This window comes from Phocoena phocoena, chromosome 10 (assembly GCF_963924675.1).
Source record: "Phocoena phocoena chromosome 10, mPhoPho1.1, whole genome shotgun sequence".
Taxonomy (NCBI): Eukaryota; Metazoa; Chordata; class Mammalia; order Artiodactyla; family Phocoenidae; genus Phocoena; species Phocoena phocoena.
This window is the reverse complement of record NC_089228.1, coordinates 31087173-31107992: the sequence shown is the minus strand read 5'-3', so window position 1 is coordinate 31107992 and position 20820 is coordinate 31087173. Positions and strand designations below refer to the sequence as shown.

The following is a 20820-nucleotide window of genomic DNA, read 5'->3' as shown; positions in this document are numbered from 1 at the left end:
ACTGTGTGTCTCGGCATTTTTCTCCTTAGGTTTATCCTGTATGGGACTTGCTGTGCTTCCTAGACTTGGGAGGCTGTTTCCTTTCCGATGTTAGGGAGGATTTTGACTATAATCTCTTCAAATATTTTCTCTGGTTCTTTCTCTCTCTCTTCTCCTTCTGGGACCCCTATAATGCAAATGTTGTTGTGTTTAATGTTGTCTCAGAGGTCTCTTAGTCTGTCTTCACTTCTTTTCATTCATTTTTCTTTATTCTGTTCCACAGCAGTGAATTCCACCATTCTGTCTTCCAGGTCACTTATCCGTTCTTCTGCCTCAGTTATGCTGCTATTGATTCCTTCTAGTGTAGTTTTCATTTCAGTTGTTGTATTGTTTATCTGTGTTTGTTTGTTCTTTAATTCTTCTAGGTCTTTGTTAAACATTTCTTGCATCTTCTCGATCTTTGCCTCCATTCTTTTTCCGAGGTCCTGGATCATCTTCACTATCGTTTTTCTGAATTCTTTTTCTGGAAGGTTACCTATCTCCACTTCATTTAGTTGTTTTTCTGGGGTTTTATCTTGTTCCTTCATCTGGTACATAGTCCTCTGTCTTTCTGTGAATGTGGTTTTTGTTCCACAGGCTGCAGGATTGTAGTTCTTCTTGCTTCTGCTGTCTGCTCTCTGGTGGATGAGGCTATCTCAGTGTTATTTTTTTATGTTTAATTCCTTGACCCCTCTGGAATAATTCAGGGGTTTTGTGACCTTCAATCACCCATCTACCTGTCTCCTCATTTTTCTGCTGCAGTGCCTTTGCCAGCATCTCTGCTCTGTCCAGCCCTGTTTTTGAGCTTTGCAGTCCCCTTTCTGTAGCCACTCTAATAGAAATACTGTATTCATTTTCCCATTGGTTGCCACCTTCCTCTCATTCCTTTCTGAGTATAACTTTAGGTAACCCTAACCCCAGATGGAGAAGGGGAGTTTTCATCTTTATTTGAAGGTCTTAGTTAAGTTTCAAGCCTTCAGTATCCCCTCTCACCCAAGCATGCCTGTTTCCCTTATTGCCTTTCTCGCTCCTGCAGGCCAGGAATCACCAGCTCAGTTCCTTGCTTTATCCTCATTGCAGATTCCTTCTTTGACCTTCGCACCCTCCTGGCCAAGCTCTTTATCTCACTTGCCCTGCCTACCCTTGGTGCAGGTTGTTTAATTAGGGAAGGTGACCTGAATCGGACGGAGCTTGAAAGCCACAGGATATTTGCACTGCTCCTGTGCCAAGGAGGAGATGTTCCGCCTCCCCGGTTGGTTGTTAGCACTTCATTCCTATTCTCTAATATGATTTAATGCTTTGTCATTTTCTTTCCTGTGATTCCAGAGTCTCAATTTCAGCTTCTGCCAGAGCCAGTAGCAGTTGGGAAAGAAGGCTGTGCTCTTCGAAGAGTGAGTATAGATTTTTAACACCATATATTACGGGGTGGGCGGGCGGGCAAGGCAGCCCTTTAATGAGACTGGGGCTATAAGGAAACACAAGCTCCCTGGCACCCTTCTGCAGGCCAGCCTGTCTGGGGGCAGAAGTGTTCTCTGGTTCAGTAGGTCTGGTGGGGAGGGGATTGGGCACCTGAAGATTTTTAAAGCTCAAGATATATATCCAAAAGCCCTCCCTTCTCAAAGGCTGTGCCTGGAGCAGGGCTCTGAGTTTGAACGGAGTCGAGAAGACCTGGGCCTGTGGGGACCAGGGTGCTTTCCTGGGGAGTGTGACACTTGAATCAGCCCCAAAGACAGAGAGGAGTTCATCAGGCAGGTGGGACAGGAGTGCTCCACACGAAGGGGACAGTGTGAGAAAGATGAAGTGTGAGGCTGTGCGGGGCTTTCGTGGGGGCAGGAGTTGGATGTTTGGGGTGCAGGCGGAGGTGGGGGCCAGGAAGTTGAGTCGGGATGATACGGAGTACTCAGAGTTCACACTAGACCAGAGCCCCCCCGTCCTTGGCGTGAACTGAGAAGATTCCTCTGGCAGCTGGTGGTGGAAGGACTGAACGGGGCGTGAAAGAGCAGTCTTCACAGAAGTGGGAGCAAGGAGAGATGATGACCTGGATGCAGTGTGGCGGCTGAGGGAGGTGTGGTGTGACTCCTACGACGTCTCACACCTGGTGGGAATGTTTCTTCCCCCACGACGTTCCTAGTAAATGTTAAGCCAAAGGAATTGGTTGCACAGGCTTTCGGGGGTGTAGACCCCCTAAAACTGTGCTGTCCAACGCAGCAGCTCCTATTTGTATGTGGCTCTCAGGCGTTTACAGTGTGATGGATGTGACTGAAGGACTGAACTTTGAATTTTATCTAATTAATTTAAATTTAAATAGCCACCCATAAACAGTGCAGTTTGTCTAGACTCAGACAACTTGGCTCCAGCGCTGGTACCTCGTTGCCGTTGCCTGACAGGAGTGTTGAGCAAGGAGGAAGAGTGAAACATGCATCGGAGTCTGGGAGGCCAGACTGATGGGGATACTGTTGCCAGAAATCGACAAGTCAGGAGCAAGGGGAGAGAGGTACCTGAGACCTTGTAGGACAGGACTTTTGGGTCATGGAGATAGTGAAGCAGGCTTTTGGAAAAGTCTGGAAGAAGGTCCTGGCCAGGTATGTTGATTTTTGCGTTTCCTGTAGGAGGGAGTGGCAGAGGGTGTAGATATGGTGAGCTCTTCAAGGAAGGCAATGAAGAGCTCATCATGGGACTGTTCAAGGGGAAAAGTAAGGAGCGCATCATGGGAATATCCAGGGGAGAGCGGGAGCAGAGAATCTTAGGAACCAAGCTTTGCCTGCTCAGAGCCATGGCTTGTTTGAACAGCAGGGGTGTCTGAGCTGCAAAGTACAGAGGAGGAATGGGCTCAGCCAGAGTGAGGGGGAGACAAGGCCAGGAGGGCAGAGGTGAGCACCTTATGGCAGCAATCCTAGGGTCATGCCACATGTTCAGTGATGACTGGGCAGGCTTAACTACTTCCTTGGAACTTTCAGTGCGATTTTCCTTCGTGATGGAGAAGATTCCTGTGACAAGGCGTTAGAGCTGCTCATTTCTCAAATTACTCTATCTCATCAATCCTGGGGCTTCCATACAAGAGAATCTTAGTATCTTTTTTAGCTGTTGGTCATTAGTAATAGTTTGTTTTTTTTTTGTTTTTTTTTGTTTTTGCAGTACGTGGGCCTGTCACTGTTGTGTCCTCTCCCGTCGCGGAGCACAGGCTCCGGACGCGCAGGCTCAGCGGCCATGGCTCACGGGCCCAGCTGCTCCGCGGCATGTGGGATCCTCCCAGACTGGGGCACGAACCTGTGTCCCCTCCAACGGCAGGCGGACTCTCAACCACTGTGCCACCAGGGAAGCCCTAGTGATAATTTTGAGGAATTGGTTTATCTTTACCAGAACCTAGTTTCAGGGCTTCCCTGGTGGCGCAGTGGTTAAGAATCAGCCAGCCAGTGCAAGGGACATGGGTTTGAGCCCTGGTCCGGGAAGATCGCACATGCCGCGGAGCAGCTAAGCCTATGTGCCACAGCTACTGAGCCTGCGCTCTAGAGCCCGTGAGCCACAACTACGGATGCCCGTGTGCCTAGAGCCCATGCTCTGCGACAAGAGAAGCCCATGCACCGCAACGAAGAGTAGCCCCCGCTTGCTGCAACTAGAGAAATCACGCACGCAGCAAGGAAGACCCAACGCAGCCAAAACTAAATAAATTAAATAAGTAAATAAAAATTATTAAAAAAAAAGAACCTAGTTTCAGAAATCAGTGTTGGGTAGATGCAACAATGTTTAACAGCTGGCATTTTATACTCAGATTTCAAGAACTTAGTGCTTTTTCCAGGTGGACAACACTGTGGAAAGAATTTTCATATTGCAGAGTTAAAGAAAAAAATTATGAGCAGCACTGGTTAGTTTTTTGTTGTTGTTGTTTGTTGTTTTTTGGTATTTTTTGGGTGTGTTGGTTCTTAGTAGCGGCACATGGGCTCTTCGTTGCGGTGTGCGGGTTTTCTCTTCTTTAGCTGTGGCGCGCGGGTTCCAGAGCACGTGGGCTGTAGCAGGCTCTCTAGTTGAGGCGCGCAGGGCTTAGTTGCCTGCATTGTGAGACGGATTCTTTACCCCTGGACCACCAGGGAAGTCCCAGCACTGGTTAGTTTTTCAAAGACACCAGCAACAATAAGGTAACAAGTTGTTAACTTACAAAGTTAGCATGTTACATCCTCTTAAAAGAGTTCTGGAGAAGTGCAAAGAATGTCTATGGGAACACTGAACTGGGAACACTGAACTCCGTGCCTTTTGTGTAACTGATGTACAATAAATATCTGCTTAGCAAGTGCTGAGAGAAGGCAAAGGTAGCATGAACCAGGCACACCTACAGGATTGGACTGAAATGCAGCTCATGCCAGGTACCAGTCAGGTGACCTTGGGGGCATTTGTTAACTTCTGTAAGCTTCCGTTTCTCCATCTTTAAAATGGGAGAAGTGCTTCTTACTCCCAGTGTTGTGCAGGATAAAAATGAGAGGATGTATGTGAACCATCCACATGGGGCCTGGCACACAGCCGTCGTCCAATACGTGGAGGCTGTCGCTCCTCTATCTTTGGCTATGGTGGTAGTGGCCATGGTCATTACTGTTGTTGCTATAGTTATTAAAATAATCATGATTTTGAAGAGACCAGGACTTTAGTTTGTCAAAATTGATGGCATATGAGTAGATGTCCAGGGGAAGGCAAGATTCTATAAAAGTGTTTTACATTCTATTTATTCTTGGAATTTTGCTTTATACCTTAAGATTAAAGTATCAGAACTCAGGATGACGGGTTTTAAAAGTCAGTGAGAACATTAAAAGACAGTTGTGACACGTAATGCCTGACCTCTAACCCCTGACTAAACTTGGGAACATGAGTCCAATGTTTATCTGGATCTACTGATTAATTTTTGTCCCTGCGTTCAGAGATAAAGGCCCTGAATGCGCAGCTTGGATGTGCTGCAAGGCCGCTGAAATCACTGTCATTAACACTGGGGTGTCTCACGTGACACAACAGATACGTAAAACAAGTTCATTTTTCTTCTTCAGTCTATTCAGCCATTATCAAACACCAAAACGTTATCAAACATTAACCGCGCACCAGATATTTCCCAGATACTGTTTTAGGTTTTGGGGAAAATGTAACAGGGAACGAGATTCTTGTGGGGAGCGAGCCAGATCCTACTCTTCAATTGTCTGGCATAATTTCAGAAATGTTTTAAGTCACCAGAGTAGGAAAAGGCAGATGAGATGTTTTGGACGAATGCTCTCATTAATAGATGAGGAAACCAAGGTCTCCCAGCCGGTGTGTGGAAGAGCCAGCGGAGCGCCTCACCCCCAGCCGCGTGCCCGTCCATCACACACATCTGCCCCAGTGGCAGCCATTCATCTGTCACCACCATGATGTTCACCAGATCCGTGTATCACCTGTTAGCATTTTTCTTTAACTCATTTCCTTCTTTTAACTTAGATTAATGTGCATCACTACCATAAACTGAAAATATCCATAAAAATCAACACAATGTTTTTAAATAGCTAGATACCATTGCCTGCGGGAGGCTCAAGGGTTAGAAAGCTATTTTATAACCACACTGAGAGTTTCTCTTTGACCTAAGCAGGGCGGGAAAAGGACTGCAAAGAGATGACTTTCTCAGTGTGAATGTGAGTGTTACCTGATGCTGTGTAGCCCTGAGTGTTCTGCCCCCTGAAGTCATCTCGCAAACATCAGTTGTTTGGGCCCTGTGCTTAGGGAAACTCCACGCTCTACCCCTTAGTTGATGTTTAGTCATTAGTGATTCTGGGTTCACAAGGCTTCAGTTTCTCTGTGTCCAGCTTCCGCCTTGGGTACATAGAACATCCTATAAACAAACCCCAGCAGGGTAGGGCAGCTGCCTTTTCAAAGGCTGGGGCAAGTCCTTTGTAAAACGAAGAATGTTGCAGAGGTAGGAATAACGGTCAGCTCTTTATAGAAAACTCAGAAACCATGAGTTTCTTCACTCAGGGCCTGTCTGTATTTGATGTCATCAGGGAAAGTGTGCAGGATTCTTTGTAACAAGTCCAAGCCTTGCAAAATTGATGCTCTGCAAAAGCTCCTTATTAAAGACTTTATTCTGCCATTAAATGGAGGATGGAGCCAGATAAAACCTTCCCCCAAACTGACTGTGACATCCCTAGCAGGCATTGATGAAGCCATGAGGTTTCTTTTTGATGATCATGACTTCATGTTGGGGCTCCCATCTCCAGTGTCAGAGTCTGTGACATCTATGGCTTTGGGCATAAAATGTTCTAATTCCTAGTCTAAAAGAACAGCATGCAGTTAACTTCCTGCAGCTCAGGAATCAGAATTCACGGCGACCCTCAGCAGTTTTTAAGGCCTTTATGTGATGTGGAAAAGTCTTCATGAATCCAACAGTTCCCATCTTTAGCAACTCTTGTGACCCACACTATTCAAATAGATTCGTAAAATACCCTTCACTCTGTGATTAATTTGCTTACCCCTTGACAGTGGGGCCTTTGTAGCATCGTAAATTGTACCCAGCATTAAATAGGTGACTCCTCTGGGGAGTTTTGTAATTACCGAAAGAGAGAAAAGTCAGGTCTCTTAGAGCATCATTGGGAATGGTTGTCCCTAAAACAAATAGGATTGAACCCATTTTGTAACTTTGATTTTCATGAATTCATTTGCACCTTATTTGTGTACTGTGCTTATTCTAGGCACTAGAAAGAACATGTATGATTATTCCTACCGTCCAGGAGCTCTGGTTCTGGGAGGAGAAAGAGCCCAGTGATATAAGTGTGCTGGAAAAAGTGTTTACAGTGACTGAGAAACTGAGAGGACAGTTGAATCAGAAACACAGACAGTGCTTCTGCCCCTGAGAAGGCGGCAGCTTTCATTACCGTAGACTCAGTACTGTCCCCGGATAGAGTGTGTGTGAAACTGAAAGGAACCATCTAACCCACCTACAGATGTATCTGTTTCCCCCTCTAGACCGAGGGGCTTGTTTCACCAAACCTCTCACAAGAGACCAAACATCTAAATGGAGATGTCACATCTTCATGGAGAAATCAGGGGTGACAAATGTGGGTATTTAAAAGCAGAGAGGTTACAAAGATTGAGAAAAGGCCATTTGAAAAAAATTAGACCAAGTGGAGTTAGGAGCAAAGAGAGTGAGTCCAAGCCAGAAACTAGTTTTTAAATCATGACTACCAGCTGAGTGACCTTGGGCAAGTTACTTAACCTCTCTGTGCCTTAGTTGCCTCAGCCTATAAATATAGGGAATAAAACACTCGCCTTGCCTGTCTGATGGAGTTGGTGTGCTCTATCAAGGGTTAGCAAATTACAACCTGAAGGCTGTTTTTTACAATAAAATTTTATTGGCACACAGTCACACCCATTCATTACATGTTGTATGGCTGCTGTCTCACTACAAGCTTGAAGAGTTGTGACAGAGACCTTATAACCCACAATGCTGAAATATTTATCATCTGCCCTTTACAGAAAAAGTTGGCTGACCCCCATGCTCAGTGGTCATACTGTGCCATCATGAAATCATTATAGAATTGAAACACACATCAGTTGATAGAGGTGTATGGGACAAAGCCTTCCATTTCACAGGAAATATAAGGAAGACCATGATTTGCTAGATTGTTTGCTTTTTCTTGAAGAAGCCTCTTTTTTATGTTAGTGAGATGCACACTTAACACAAGTGGCCAAGTCCTCAGATGGCAAAGGGCCACACCTGACTTACAGATCCTTGCAGAAGTTGTTTTCTCTATTGGGGAGGATGACGGGACTTGAAATATTTTTTATTCCATGAAAAAAAAAAATAAACCATGTTGTGAGTGAGTTCATGAGACAGGACTGGGTGGGGACCTCTAATTCAGTGGTGATTTCTAGAGTGCCTAGAAATGGGTCAGGCCCTAGTCTGAATGCTGGGGATACAGTCCCTCCCCTCCTGGAGCTCACATCCTAGCCTTCAGATGTGTCCACCAAGTCTATGGAAGGACATCAGAAAGTATACTGAAAACTCTGCTGTTCTAATGTGTTCCCTCCTAACGTTTTACTGTATAGTACTTATATGTGAAGTCTATGCCTGTACATGATACATAACCAAAGATTTTAAAGGGTAGACCGTGAAAAGCAAGTCTCCCTCTATCCCTGACACCCATCTGATTCCCCACCTCAGATGCAACCACTGTTGCTGGTTTCTTGTACACCTTCCAGTGATAGTCTGTATGTAGATAAGCATCCATGTGTACATGTGTATATTTTCCTTCCTCTCTTCCCTTCCTCCCTTCCTTCCTTCCTTCCAGGCCTTCTGTCCTCCCTAGCTTTTCATTTTTAAAAATTGCAAACCTAGGGGCTTCCCTGGTGGCGCGGTGGTTGAGAGTCCACCTGCCGTTGGGGGGGACGCGGGTTCGTGCCCTGGTCCGGGAAGATCCCACATGCTGTGGAGCAGCTGGGCCCGTGAGCCGTGGCCACTGAGCCTGTGCGTCCGGAGCCTGTGCTCCGCAACGGGAGAGGCCACACAGTGAGAGGCCCGCGTATTGCAAAAAAAAAAAAAAAAAAAAAAAATGCAAACCTAGTAGGAAAGTTAGAGGTTACCAGTACATTTGACCACACTTAATTTCTCCCTCCCCTACACACACATGCACGCATGCACACACACACAGGCAAACCCAGATGCACACATGCATGCACACATGCATGCACACAATGCACACACGCTCACACACACACGCACATATACATTTTTTCTCTCCTCAACTTTTAAAAGTGAGTAGCAGATATTACTATTCTTTATCCCTTAATACTTCAGCAGACGCTAGGAACAAGGACGTTCTCTTACATATAAACATAACCACAATTTCATCACCACACTCACTGATAGAATAATATTATCTAATAACCAGTCCTTACTCACATTTCCCCAGTTGTCCCCAGTTTCCTTTATAGCTTAAAAAAAACTCCAGGGTCATCTTAAGGATTCCTCATTACATTTAGTTGTCCTGCCTATTTAGATCTTTTAAAGCACTTGTCTCCTGATCCTTGCTCTCATTCTGTGTCATTCACTTCTCTGTTCTGCTTTGCTTCTTCACCTTGTCTCCTGAGATGGACTTTCTTTTTTTTAAATTAAAAAAAAAATTTTATTTATTTTTGGCCGCATTGGGTCTTTGTTGCTGCACGCAGGCTTTCTTTAGCTGCGGCGAGCTGAGGCTACTCTTCGTTGCGGTGCGCGGACTTCTCATTGCGGTGGCTTCTCTTGTTGTGGAGCACGGGCTCTAGGCGTGCAGCTTCAATAGTTGTGGCTCACGGGCTTAGTTGCTCCAGTGCATGTGGGATCTTCCCGAACCAGGGATTGAACCCGTGTCCCCTGCATTGGCAGGCGGATTCTTAACCACTGTGCCATCAGGGAAGTCCCTGAGACGGAGTTTCAATACTGTCTCTCTCTTCAGCCCCTGCAGGTGTCAGCCAGCCCTAAAGAGCAGGATGGATCTTGACGTGGTTAACATGTTTGTGATTGCGGGCGGGACGCTGGCCATCCCGATCCTGGCGTTTGTAGCCTCATTTCTCCTGTGGCCTTCGGCACTGATAAGAATCTATTACTGGTAAGTTCATTTTATAGTTCAAGTTTTCAGGAGTATCATGACCATGCCACCTTCTCTGCTTGTCCTTTTTGGTTGTGGCTGTTCAACATTTATCATGAAATATTTCAAACTTAGAGAAAAGTTGAAAGACATCCTTTCTTGAATGTTGGGAGTGTTCCTGAAGTAGTGGTAGCTTCTGCCCAGGTAAATTCTTCCAGGTTTCTGATGGTGTCGTTACTCAGGAGACCACCCTGTCTCCCAACGTCACTGATTCATGGTAATTCCTTTGGTTTTTCTTGGTCGTTGGATTCTGATCCAGTGATGTCTTGACAGGTACAGTGAAATACACTGAAAAATGAGTTAGAAAGAGTAGGATCGTGGAGATGGCATGGATAGGACAGAATGGTTTTAGATTTTTTTTAAAAGCAATCATTAGTCGCACCCACCCAGGGACGCCCCAAAAAAACAAAAAAAGTATTCATTAGTAAAGTGACGGAAAAGAAGTTTCCAAAACTTCTGTCATTCTTGAGTCACCTTTATGCTTCTTGCTCTATCTGCATACCACCTCTACTTTTCTTTTGTATTTTCTTTAGAGTGACTTTTTAAGAAAACCTTCAATCAATTTAACAGTGACATATCACTACCTTAAGTGGAAAGCTTGCCATACATACCAAAAATATTAAATTAATGTAAGAAAGTAAAAATAAGCACAATGCCATTAAACTCTGTTCATAAATTCTAGCCTAGATACCATTGCCTACCAGACTCTCTCCTTTCTCTGTGTTAAAAAGTCTGAGAGGTGTAAAAGGTATAGAGCCTTTCTCCTTGATGGAATCAGAAGGTTAACAGTTGAAAAGAGAGAAGCTTTCTCATGATGTGCCTCAGGGACTTTTCATGCCACAGTCCATTTACCAAATAAAATCACCTCTCACACTCCCATGGATTCATCCCATGATGAAGGAAATACTGAAATAGACGTGGTTCCTCTCTGTGCCATAGGGAAGCACGCTGAGATTTAATCACAACTTCTGGAACTTAGGACTGCGTTCTGTGCCCTGAGAAAAGAATGCAGGGAGGTGGTGCCTGTGCCCTTTATCTGCCCTCTGTTCTGGCTCCCTTTTGTTTCATTAGAGTGTGGAATTTTCCGCCTGCCAGCCAGGCTCTGATCCTTGAAAAGAAGCTAATTGAACAGAAGGGAGCTTTCATGTTTCACTCACTCTTGTGGGGAGGTGATGACCCCTTCATGGGGTCACCCAGGACCCACCTCCGCATTGATGAAGCTAAGACTCTGCCTGCTTAAATGCCATAGCCCTTGAAGCACTGGCAGTAGGAGTGCTTTGGGGCCAAGGCTCCCATGTGGCCCCTGACGTGGAGAGGCCAGAGTGGTGTGCCCCTCTCCAGCCTTGAAGTGGAGCAGAGAATGCAGTTCAGCGATGTGACCCGTAACCATGTGTACGGCTGCATGCAGAGGTGTGATTATTCCACCCACCACATGCGGAAACCAGCCTCTGCTGCAGTCCCCCGACACCCAATTCCTTGGGCCATCGCAGAGAAGGCTTTCAGAGTCAGCATGTTAGAATAATTTTGATGCTTGATCTTTCAAGAGAAAATTAACTTCATAGCAAATAATGGACTTTTTTGAGTTAAAATTCATATAATTTAAACTTCACCATTTTAAAGTGCACATTTAATTGGCTTTCACCGTACTGTGAATTACCACTATCTAATTGAGAACATTTCCATCTCCCCCCAAAGAACCCCCATACTATAGAAAGGCTCTATACCTTTCATACCTCTCACCTCTCAATTAGCAGGTACTCCCAGTTTTCTCCTCTCTTCATCCCCTGGTAACTAGTAATCTACCTTCTGTCTCTTTGGATTTGCCTGTTGTGGACATTTCATATAAACGAGATCGTACGATTTGTGTTTTTTGGGGGTCTGGCTTGCGCTTTTCAAGGCTTACCCATGCTGCAGCGTATATCTGTACTTTGTTCATTGTGATGGCTGAATAATGGTCCATTGTATGGTTATACCACATTTTATTTATCCAAATGGACGTTTGTGTTGTTTCCACTTTTTGCTATTATGAATAATGCCTCATAGCAAATAATTCACTTTTATGAACAAGTAATACCACCAAAACCCAGAGAGGCCCCGCAGAGAACATTCAGTCCTTTGTTATTTGACAGCGCAGATGCAGGTGACCTTAAAGCCTGCCCATGCCTGTCACTTCACTCAGAGCTGTAGCTGGAGGACGAACACAAATCTCTTTATTTTGTGAACTCAGCCACACAGGCCAAGAAGAAACCCAGTTGGCTGGGGAGGATGAAAATCCTAGAAGTCCTTTCGGATTATGCCGGGTAGCGCTGTGGCAGAGGGGCTGTGATTATAGTAATAGAACCTGTAATGCCATTGCAGAGTCGCTGGAATTCCTGTGGGTGGCTTCCCCCACCCCACTGAAACGCACAGCCAGTTTGCTTCAAATCACCTCCCTGCAAGTGACACTTTCACAGTGGTTGTCATAGGATGAGCAGCTTTGCTGTGAGCCACTTAACGTCCCTTAACCACAGCTACTCCTCCAAAGGCCTTCATTTACTCAGCTGCCCGTAACGACCACCCACAGGTTCACCCTGCAGACCTGGCTTAGCCAAGTTAATTTTCAGGATTGCGATGTGAACAGGAACAGCAGGCAGTAGAGGTAGCTGGGCATCCCTGTTACCCCAAGCCACGCTGCCGAGTGAGCATATGGGTATGAGGAAGGCATCTCGGGGCACTCTCGCCTGGACTTCCCTCTAGGTCTTCTGAGTTCCTCAGGGCACAGTGTCCCCGGTGGGTCACAGCCAGCCTTCAGAGAACTCTCTCTGGGTCTTAAGTGTCCCTGGAGCATGGCTAGCATAGTTCCACAGAGATGGGGACTGTGATAGCTCCTTCAGGAGATGGCAAACACGTGGCTGTGAGAGTCCACAGACAGCCACACTGGAGATGCCGTGGCCACTGTGGGTGACATCAGGGGCTGCTCTGGCTTTCGTTTTCTAAACTGTCAAAACTGTTCACCGGGGCTTCCCTGGTGGCGCAGTGGTTGAGAGTCTGCCTGCCGATGCAGGGGACGTGGGTTCGTGCCCCGGTCCGGGAAGATCCCACATGCCGCGAAGTGGCTGGGCCCGTGAGCCATGGTCGTTGAGCCTGTGCGTCCGGAGCCTGTGCCCCGCAACGGGAGAGGCCACACAGTGAGAGGCCCGCATACCGCAAAAAAAAAAAAAAAAAAAAAAAAAAAGATAAGAAATCATACATAGAGAGAAGAGGATAATTGGAAAAGAAGAAATAAAACTGATGTTGTTTCTGACGGCATGATTGTGTACATAGGAAGTCCAGAAGAATCTATCGATAATTTGTTAAAATTAAAAATGTGAGGGGCTTCCCTGGTGGCGCAGTGGTTAAGAATCTGCCTGCCAACGCAGGGGACATGGGTTCGAGCCCTGGTCCGGGAAGATCCTACATGCTGCAGAGCAACTAAGCCCGTGCACCACAACTACTGAGCCTGCACTCTAGATCCCGCGAGCCACAACTACTGAATCCACACACCACAACTTCTGAAGCCCGTGTGCCTAGAGCCCATGCTCTGTAACAAGAGAGGCCACCGCAATGAGAAGCCCGTGCACCACAACGAAGAGTAGCCCCCGTTCACCACAACTAGAGAAAGCCCGTGCACAGCAACGAAGACCCAAAGCAGCCAAAAATAAATAAATAAATGTGAATTTGGCAAGATTGCTAAATACAAGATAAGTAAACAAAAATCAGTTGTATCCTTATATAATAGCAACAAACAAATAGAAAATGAAAATATCTTGTATCAACAAATATAAAATACCTAAGAATAAATCTAAAGAACAACGTGCAAAGCCTTTACTCAGAAAACTACAAAGTATTAGTGTGAGAGGAATTTTGAGCGATCTAAATTAATGGAGGGGATAGACAATATTTGTGAGTTGCAAGACTTTCCAACAGAGAGATGTCAGATTTCCCTACAGTGACCTGTAGATTCAGTGTACACACGTTTTAAAATCCCAGCAGGTTTTTTTCTTATGGAATTTAATAAACTGATTCTTACATTTATAAGGAAAAGCAAAGAGCCAAATTAAGCAAGACAGGGCTTCCCTGGTGGCGCAGTGGTTGAGAATCTGCCTGCTAATGCAGGGGACACAGGTTCGAGCCCTGGTCTGGGAAGATCCCACATGCCGCGGAGCAACTAGGCCCGTGAGCCACAACTACTGAGCCTGCGCGTCAGGAGCCTGTGCCCCGCAACAAGAGAGGCCGCGACAGTGAAAGGCCCGCGCACCATGATGAAGAGTGGCCCCCGCTTGCCGCAACTAGAGAAAGCCCTTGCACAGAAACGAAGACCCAACACAGCCAAAAATAAAAATAAATAAAAATTAAAAAAAAAAAGTAAAGAAAAATTAAGCAAGACAGTCTCGAAGGAGAACAGTATTAGGTGATTTACACTGCCAGCTATCGAGACTAATTATTAAGCAACAGCAGTCAAGACGGTGAAATTGGCACAAAGGACAAATAAACCAGCGGGACAGGAGAGTCCAGGAGCAGGTGTGCATAGATACGGTCTGTTGAATTGTGACAGGTAGCACTGCTCTGCAGCAGGGAAAGGGGACTAGGTTAACTAGATATCCATCTGAAAAACAGTCATACTTGACCCCTTTGGCAGGTAGAATGACTAAAACAGCCCCACCAAGAACTACCTCCATAATCCCCAGAACCTGTGAGTATGATGAAATATCACTCCCACGGTTATGTCATATCATATACACTTGACCTAAAGATGGGGAGATAATGGCCAATAAACATGTGAAATGATGATCAATTTTGTTGGCCCTAAGGGATATTCAAATTAAAACCACAGTGAGATACCATTTCACACCCATCGGAATGGCTAAAATGAAAAGGGCTGACTGGCAATTCCAAGTATTGGCAAAGATGTTGTATTAGTTCCCTAGGGCTGCTGTAACAAATTGCCACAAACTGGATGACTTTCAACAACAGAAATTTATTCTCTCACAGCCCTGGAGGCTAGAAATACTAAACCAAAGTGCTGGCAAGGTTGGTTCCTTCTGGATGCTCTGAGGGAGGATCTGTTCCATTTCCCCCTCCCTAGCTTCTACTGGTTGCCAGTAACCCTTGGCATTCCTTGACTTGTAGTTGTGTTACTCCAGTCTCTGCCTCTGTCTTCACATGGTGTTCTTCCTTCTGTGTGTTTCTGTGTCCTAATTTCCCTTTTATAAGGACACCAGTCGCATTGGATTTGAAGCCAACCCTAATCCACTATGACCTCAACTTAACTTGACTACATCTGCAAAGACCCTATTTCCAAATAAGGTCATATTCACGGTTTCCAGGTGGACATGAATTCTAGCGGGATACTATTAACCCACTACAGATTTGCAACAACTAGAATCTGGTGTATTGACTGAAATGTAAACTGGTTCATCCACTTTGGAAAACTGTTTGACAAAATGACCCACCAATTTCACCCAATAGAAGTGTGTATATGTATTGATCAAAAGATATATACAAAAATGTTCCATAGCAGCTCCATTTATAATACCTCCAAACTGGAAATACCCAATGTCCATTAATACTGTAATAGATAAATGAATTGAGGTATAGTCATACCATTATTCACACAATGGAGTACTATATAGCTATGAAAATGGAAAGAAGTAATGCTACATTTTACAACACGAATGATCCTTACAAACATAATACTGAGTGGAAGGAGTCAGATACAAATAAGAACTTATTGTATGATAAAATTCTAAAACATGCAGAACTCTCCTGTTTGAAAATGAGGTAGTGGTTACCTTTAGGAGGTATTAATGGGGAGAGGCATGAGGTGGATATCTGGGATGCTGGTCGTAGTCTAGACCTTGATCTGGGTGGCAGATAATGGGTTCATTCACTTTGTGCAGATTCATCAGGCTGTACACTTATAATATGTGTACTTTTCTGTATTATTTATACTTACATTGAAAGTTTCTCTAAAAAATAACAGTGAAGGTTGTAGAGAAATTGGATCCCTCATATACTGCTAGTGGAGAATGTGAAATGATGTAACCACTTTGGAATACAGTCTGGCAGTTCCTCAAAAGGTTTTTTTTTTTTAAAAGCTACTATATGACCCAGGAATTCTACTCCTCCATGAACTGAGAACACCCAAGAGAACAGAAAACATATGTCCATAGGAAAACTTGTATATGTATGTTCATAGTGGCACTATTCCTAATAGCTCAGAAGTAGAAACAACCCAAATGTCCATCAACAGATGAATGGATAAACAAATATGGCATATCCATATGATGGAATATTATTTAGCCTTAAAAAGGAATAAAATACTGATATATTCTATAATGGATGAACTTGAAAACACGCTAAGAGAAATACGCCAGACACAAAAGGCCACATATTGAATGAACCCATTCATGGGAAATGTCTAGAATAGGCAAATCCATAGAGACTTGAAGTAAACTAGTGGTTGCCAGGAGCTGCAGAGGAGAATGGCGAGTGAGTGCTCATGGGTATGGATTTCTTTCTTTTTCTTTTTTAATTGTGGTAAAATATACACAATATAAAATTTACCTTTTTAACTATTTGTAAGTATATAGTTCAGTTGGGTTTCTTTTTTTGTTTTTTGAGATTGAAGCAGTGCAAGCTTTATTCAATGGCCAGAGAATGGAGAAGTGGGAACTTAGTTTACAACTGTCAACTTAGTTTACAACTATTACCTTAATGGCGAGAAGGATTTGCTTTTCTGGAGATATAGTTGTTTTACAATGTTGTGTTAATTTCTACTGTATACAGTGAAGTGAAGTAGAGTACCCTATGCTCTACAGCAGGTTCTCATTAGTTATCTATTTTATACATATTAGTGTATATATGTCAATCCCAATCTCCTAATTCATCCCACCCCACCCCCCTTTCCCCGCTTGGTGTCCATATGTTTGTTCTCTACATCTGTCTCTATTTCTGCAGTCAGGTTTCTTTTTGATAAAAATGTTCCAGGATTAGGGGTGATGGTTGCACAACTTTGTGAATATACTAAAAACACCTCAGTTGTACCATTTAAAAGGGTGAATTTTATGGTATGTAAATTATATCTCAATAAAAAGAAATGTATATTCAACATCCTTGTCCTTAGGGAAATGCAAATGAAAACCACAGCAATATACTACACACACATTAGGATGGCTATTATTTAAAAAATGGAAAATAGCAAGTGTTGGTGAGGATGTAGAGAAACTGGAACCCTTGTGCTTTGCTGGTAGAAATGTAAAGTGGTATAACTACTGTGGAAAAGTTTAGTGGTTCCTTAAAAAGTTAAACACAGAATTACTATGTGATCCAACAATGGTACTTCTCTACCCCAAAGAATTGAAAGCAAGGACTCAAACAGATGCTTATATACCAATGTACATAGCAGCATTACGCACAACTGCCAAAAAAATGGAAACAATCCAAATATCCATCAATAGATGAATGATAAACAAGATGTGGTATATACATACAATGGGATATTATTCAACCTCAAAAAGGAATACAATTCTGATGTACGGTACAACATGGATGAACCTTGAAAACATTATGCTAAGTGAAATAAGCCAGACACCAAAGAACAAATGATTCCACTTATATGGCTATAATATTTGTCACAAAATTTTTCACAATTTTCCCTGGAATTTTGGCAAATGATATATTTGAAGGACAGAATCTTTTTTATATGATAATAAAACTACCATTTATTGAATATTTCCCGTGTGTTGGGCATTGAACCAGACTTTGTAATGGATTATCTCTTTTAATCTTAACCATATATATCCTTAGTAGAATGCAACATTTTCCCATATTATAGATGAGGAAATTGAGTTTCACGATCATATAGCCAGTAAATGAATGAGCTGGGATATGAATGACTTCTCACAGTATTTCCCACCTCCACTCCAGATACTCATTTTAATAGTACCTTGTATATGCTCCCATGCATTTTGTCTGCAGGTGTGAGTAAATATGAATATATATCCTCATCTCCCTCTCCCTTTATTTTACACAAAGGGTTAAAGTTGGTCCATTTAGGCTATTTGCTATTGTCAAGACTTGGCTACCTCTTTGGTGCGAAGTATACCACAAAGTGAATCTCTGATTGAATTAATTATCTTTCATCTTGGAGAGATTCTTCATGCAGAGAGTTCAATTTGTTTAGATGGTAATTTCATATTGAAATCAGTTTCAGGCCAAACTCCAGCACTGCCAAGTCTTATGTAACCAACAGAAGCTGAGCTTTCAACCAGCTGCCATATGTTGTAAGGAATAAAACCAGAGGACTGATGAGATAATTCTTATGAAACAAGTTCTCACTGTCAGAGTCTCTAGGAAAAATATATCTGGAGTGGAAGGCAGGGGAGGGCATATGACCTTTATCAAGCTTATCCACCATAGTGGAAATTATGTCTGTACAAAACCAAATGTTTGTTACCCATAAATTCTGCATCACAATTAAAATCCAAACAGTTTTGTTTCTTTTTCTTAAGCAGTCAACTCAAGCAAAATCCAATACTTGAGAATGAATAGCTTCTTTGAAACCACACTAACACTTAAATATGGTTAAGACTCTGATGGCCAGTCCTTGTGTCTGAGTGATTCCCTGGGCCCAGCAAAGGGACCACGTTTCCAGAGCCCTGAAGACAAGGGGGATAACACCCCAAAATATGGTCTGATTTTCCACTCCACGTTCATTGGCCAGGCAGCTGCTAAGAACAAAGGCTGCATCTCCCAATACCTGGCCAACAAATGCAGTATATCCTCATAAATTGATTGCTTCTCTGAGGTGCCCTCAAGTGTATTTGTGGAGAAGCTTCAAGAACAAGTCAAGGAGCAGCTGTCCTTCTATGAGGCTGAAGAGATTCCATGAAAGAATCTGGATGTCATGAAGGAGGCAATGGTTCAGGCAGAGGAAGCCGCCGCTGAGATTACTAGGAAGCTGGAGAAACAGGAGAAGAAACGCTTAAAGAAGGAAAAGAACAGCTGGCTGCAGTTCCCCTTGCATCTTCAAAAAACAGCATCAGTGCTCAGGGGGAATGCAAGGAGACAAGTGCAAGACCCAAAAAGAAGAAAGTGAAAGCCCCAGGAGGCTTTTCAGGAGAATGGCACGGAAGATTCGTCGGTCTCTTTCTCCAAACCCAAGAAAAAGAAATCTTTTTCCAAGGAGGAGTTAGTTAGTAGTGATCCTGAAGAGACAGCCGGCAGTGGAAATCTTCCCAAGAGGAAGAAATCTTTCCCCAAAGAGGAACCAGTTAGTGACGCTGAAGAGTCAGGAAACAAGAGTGCCCCAAAGAAAAAGAGGAAATTCTCCAAAGAGGAGCTATAAGCTGTGGACCGGAGGAGGCTGCTGGCAGCAAGAGCAGCAGTTCCAAGGAATGAAAAAGTTCCAAAAGCTCCCCCAGGAAGATTAGAATGGACCTTTCCCTGGTGGGGCGTAACCTGCAGGGATACTTCCCAGCCCATCTCCTGTATCCCAATCAAAACAAATTCACAAGAATAGATAAATAAATAAGGTTAAGACTCAAATGCAGAAATTGGGTTGGTTGAAAGGCTAATTAAACTTCCAGCTTGCTCAAATAGAATTACAAATAGGCCAAGTAGTGTTTTTCACAGCAGTCACTGGAATCACCCACACTGGACAGCTGTGAGGTATGTTGAGTCCTGAGACAATAAGGAATCCAGGCATCCATCAGACAGCCTCTTGTTGTCCTTTCTTGCCATCCAGAGATTTGTGGATGTGGAATGACACCACCGCCAGCAAGTGCAGCCTTGATGAGTCCGATTCTTCATCTCCATGAGTAGCGAGTTGTAGGTGACAAGAGGGAACACACTTTACCTTTAAGTCTTCTGATGCATTTCCTTCCAATTAAAGTACCTCTGCAGTGAGGTCCTCTAGGACTCCAGGACGACTGCCCTGCACCCAGAGTTACTCACGCCTGCACGTCCACAGCTGTTCGTCCCAGATTTCAGGTGTCAATGAACATGGCCCACCAGGAACTGCAAACTGGCTGTCTTCGAGGGGAAACCACCTTTGTCTTGGCATTTCTGGAGTCCTTCCCAGCCTTACCACCAGCCGTTTCCAATTCTGGGAAGCCCAAAGAAGCAAGGCAGAGAAAGGGCTCAAGTTAGACACCCAGTGAGGTCCCATTGTCTGCTCCTTCTTTGCACTGCGATTCAAAACTGCTAGAAATTCATGTTAACAAAGGGTTATTATGTGTCGTGCTTCTTAAGAAATCACCCCCTTTTCCCTTTCTAATAGACTGCTTAGTAACATATATACATGTTACTTACAGAATATTCATGTAAGAGTGCTTTCTGGAATGGTTTGTCTTCGTCCTCCTTGAGGGTGAAGCTCTGGGGGCTCCAGAGACATGCGTGGAGGACGAGGGCTGGGAAAAGCGTTGGTCTTACTTCAAAGTGAGACTATACAGAGTCCCCCTCCCGAAGCTGCTTCTCTGGAGCTCAACGACTTTGACTTGCCTGTATTTTCTGTCCCCAGGTACTGGAGGAGGGCACTGGGCATGCAGGTGCGCTATGTGCGCCACGAAGACTATCAGTTCTGTTACTCCTTCCGCGGCAGGCCTGGGAACAAGCCTTCCATCCTCATGCTCCACGGATTCTCTGCCCATAAGGACATGTGGCTCAGCGTGGTCAAGGTGCAGTCCTAGAGCCTTCTCTCTTCAGAGGGTGTCACTCAGTCAAGAAGAGGTTTCCACTTGGACACGGTGTCATCAGCAGGGGTAGAAAGCCAGGGGAACCCAGAACTGTGGCTCAAATCATCCTAAAATTAATGCAGTATATTATTCAGATCCTTTTATCAGACAAAATTTACTGAATTGAATGTTATTTGTAAAATCTGTGCCTTAAAAATCATTTCACCGTATGAGTATTTCTTAGGGAAGATTTCTGACACACCTTCATCTCAGGCCTGTCATGACTATCAAGATCCAGCTTTTAAAAACTCACTTGTTTTTTTATACTCCAAGATTCTCCTCTTCCTTCCCCTCCTCCTCCCTTTTCTGTTTCTCCTTCTCCCCTCCCCATCTCCTTCCGTCTTCCTTCTATTTCTGCTTTTTCTTTTCCTTAGCCCTTTAGAGAAACAGTCTTGATCTGGCAGCTTTCTGGGATAGTTTTC

At 44.1% G+C, this 20820-nt stretch overlaps 1 protein-coding gene and 1 pseudogene across 1 annotated transcript in view; both read left to right on the top strand.

Annotated features, from left to right (window-relative positions):
- ABHD6 (abhydrolase domain containing 6, acylglycerol lipase) overlaps nt 1-20820 on the top strand; it is a 53338-nt gene that overhangs the window by 16544 nt on the left and 15974 nt on the right. The window contains exons 2-4 of the mRNA XM_065885662.1: nt 1345-1409; nt 9453-9605; nt 20185-20341. Of these exons, the coding sequence (XP_065741734.1) occupies nt 9487-9605; nt 20185-20341 (276 nt within the window). The 5' untranslated portion in view covers nt 1345-1409; nt 9453-9486. The remainder of the gene's footprint in view (nt 1-1344; nt 1410-9452; nt 9606-20184; nt 20342-20820) is intronic.
- LOC136130001 (nucleolar protein 56 pseudogene) lies at nt 18571-19483 on the top strand (annotated as a pseudogene).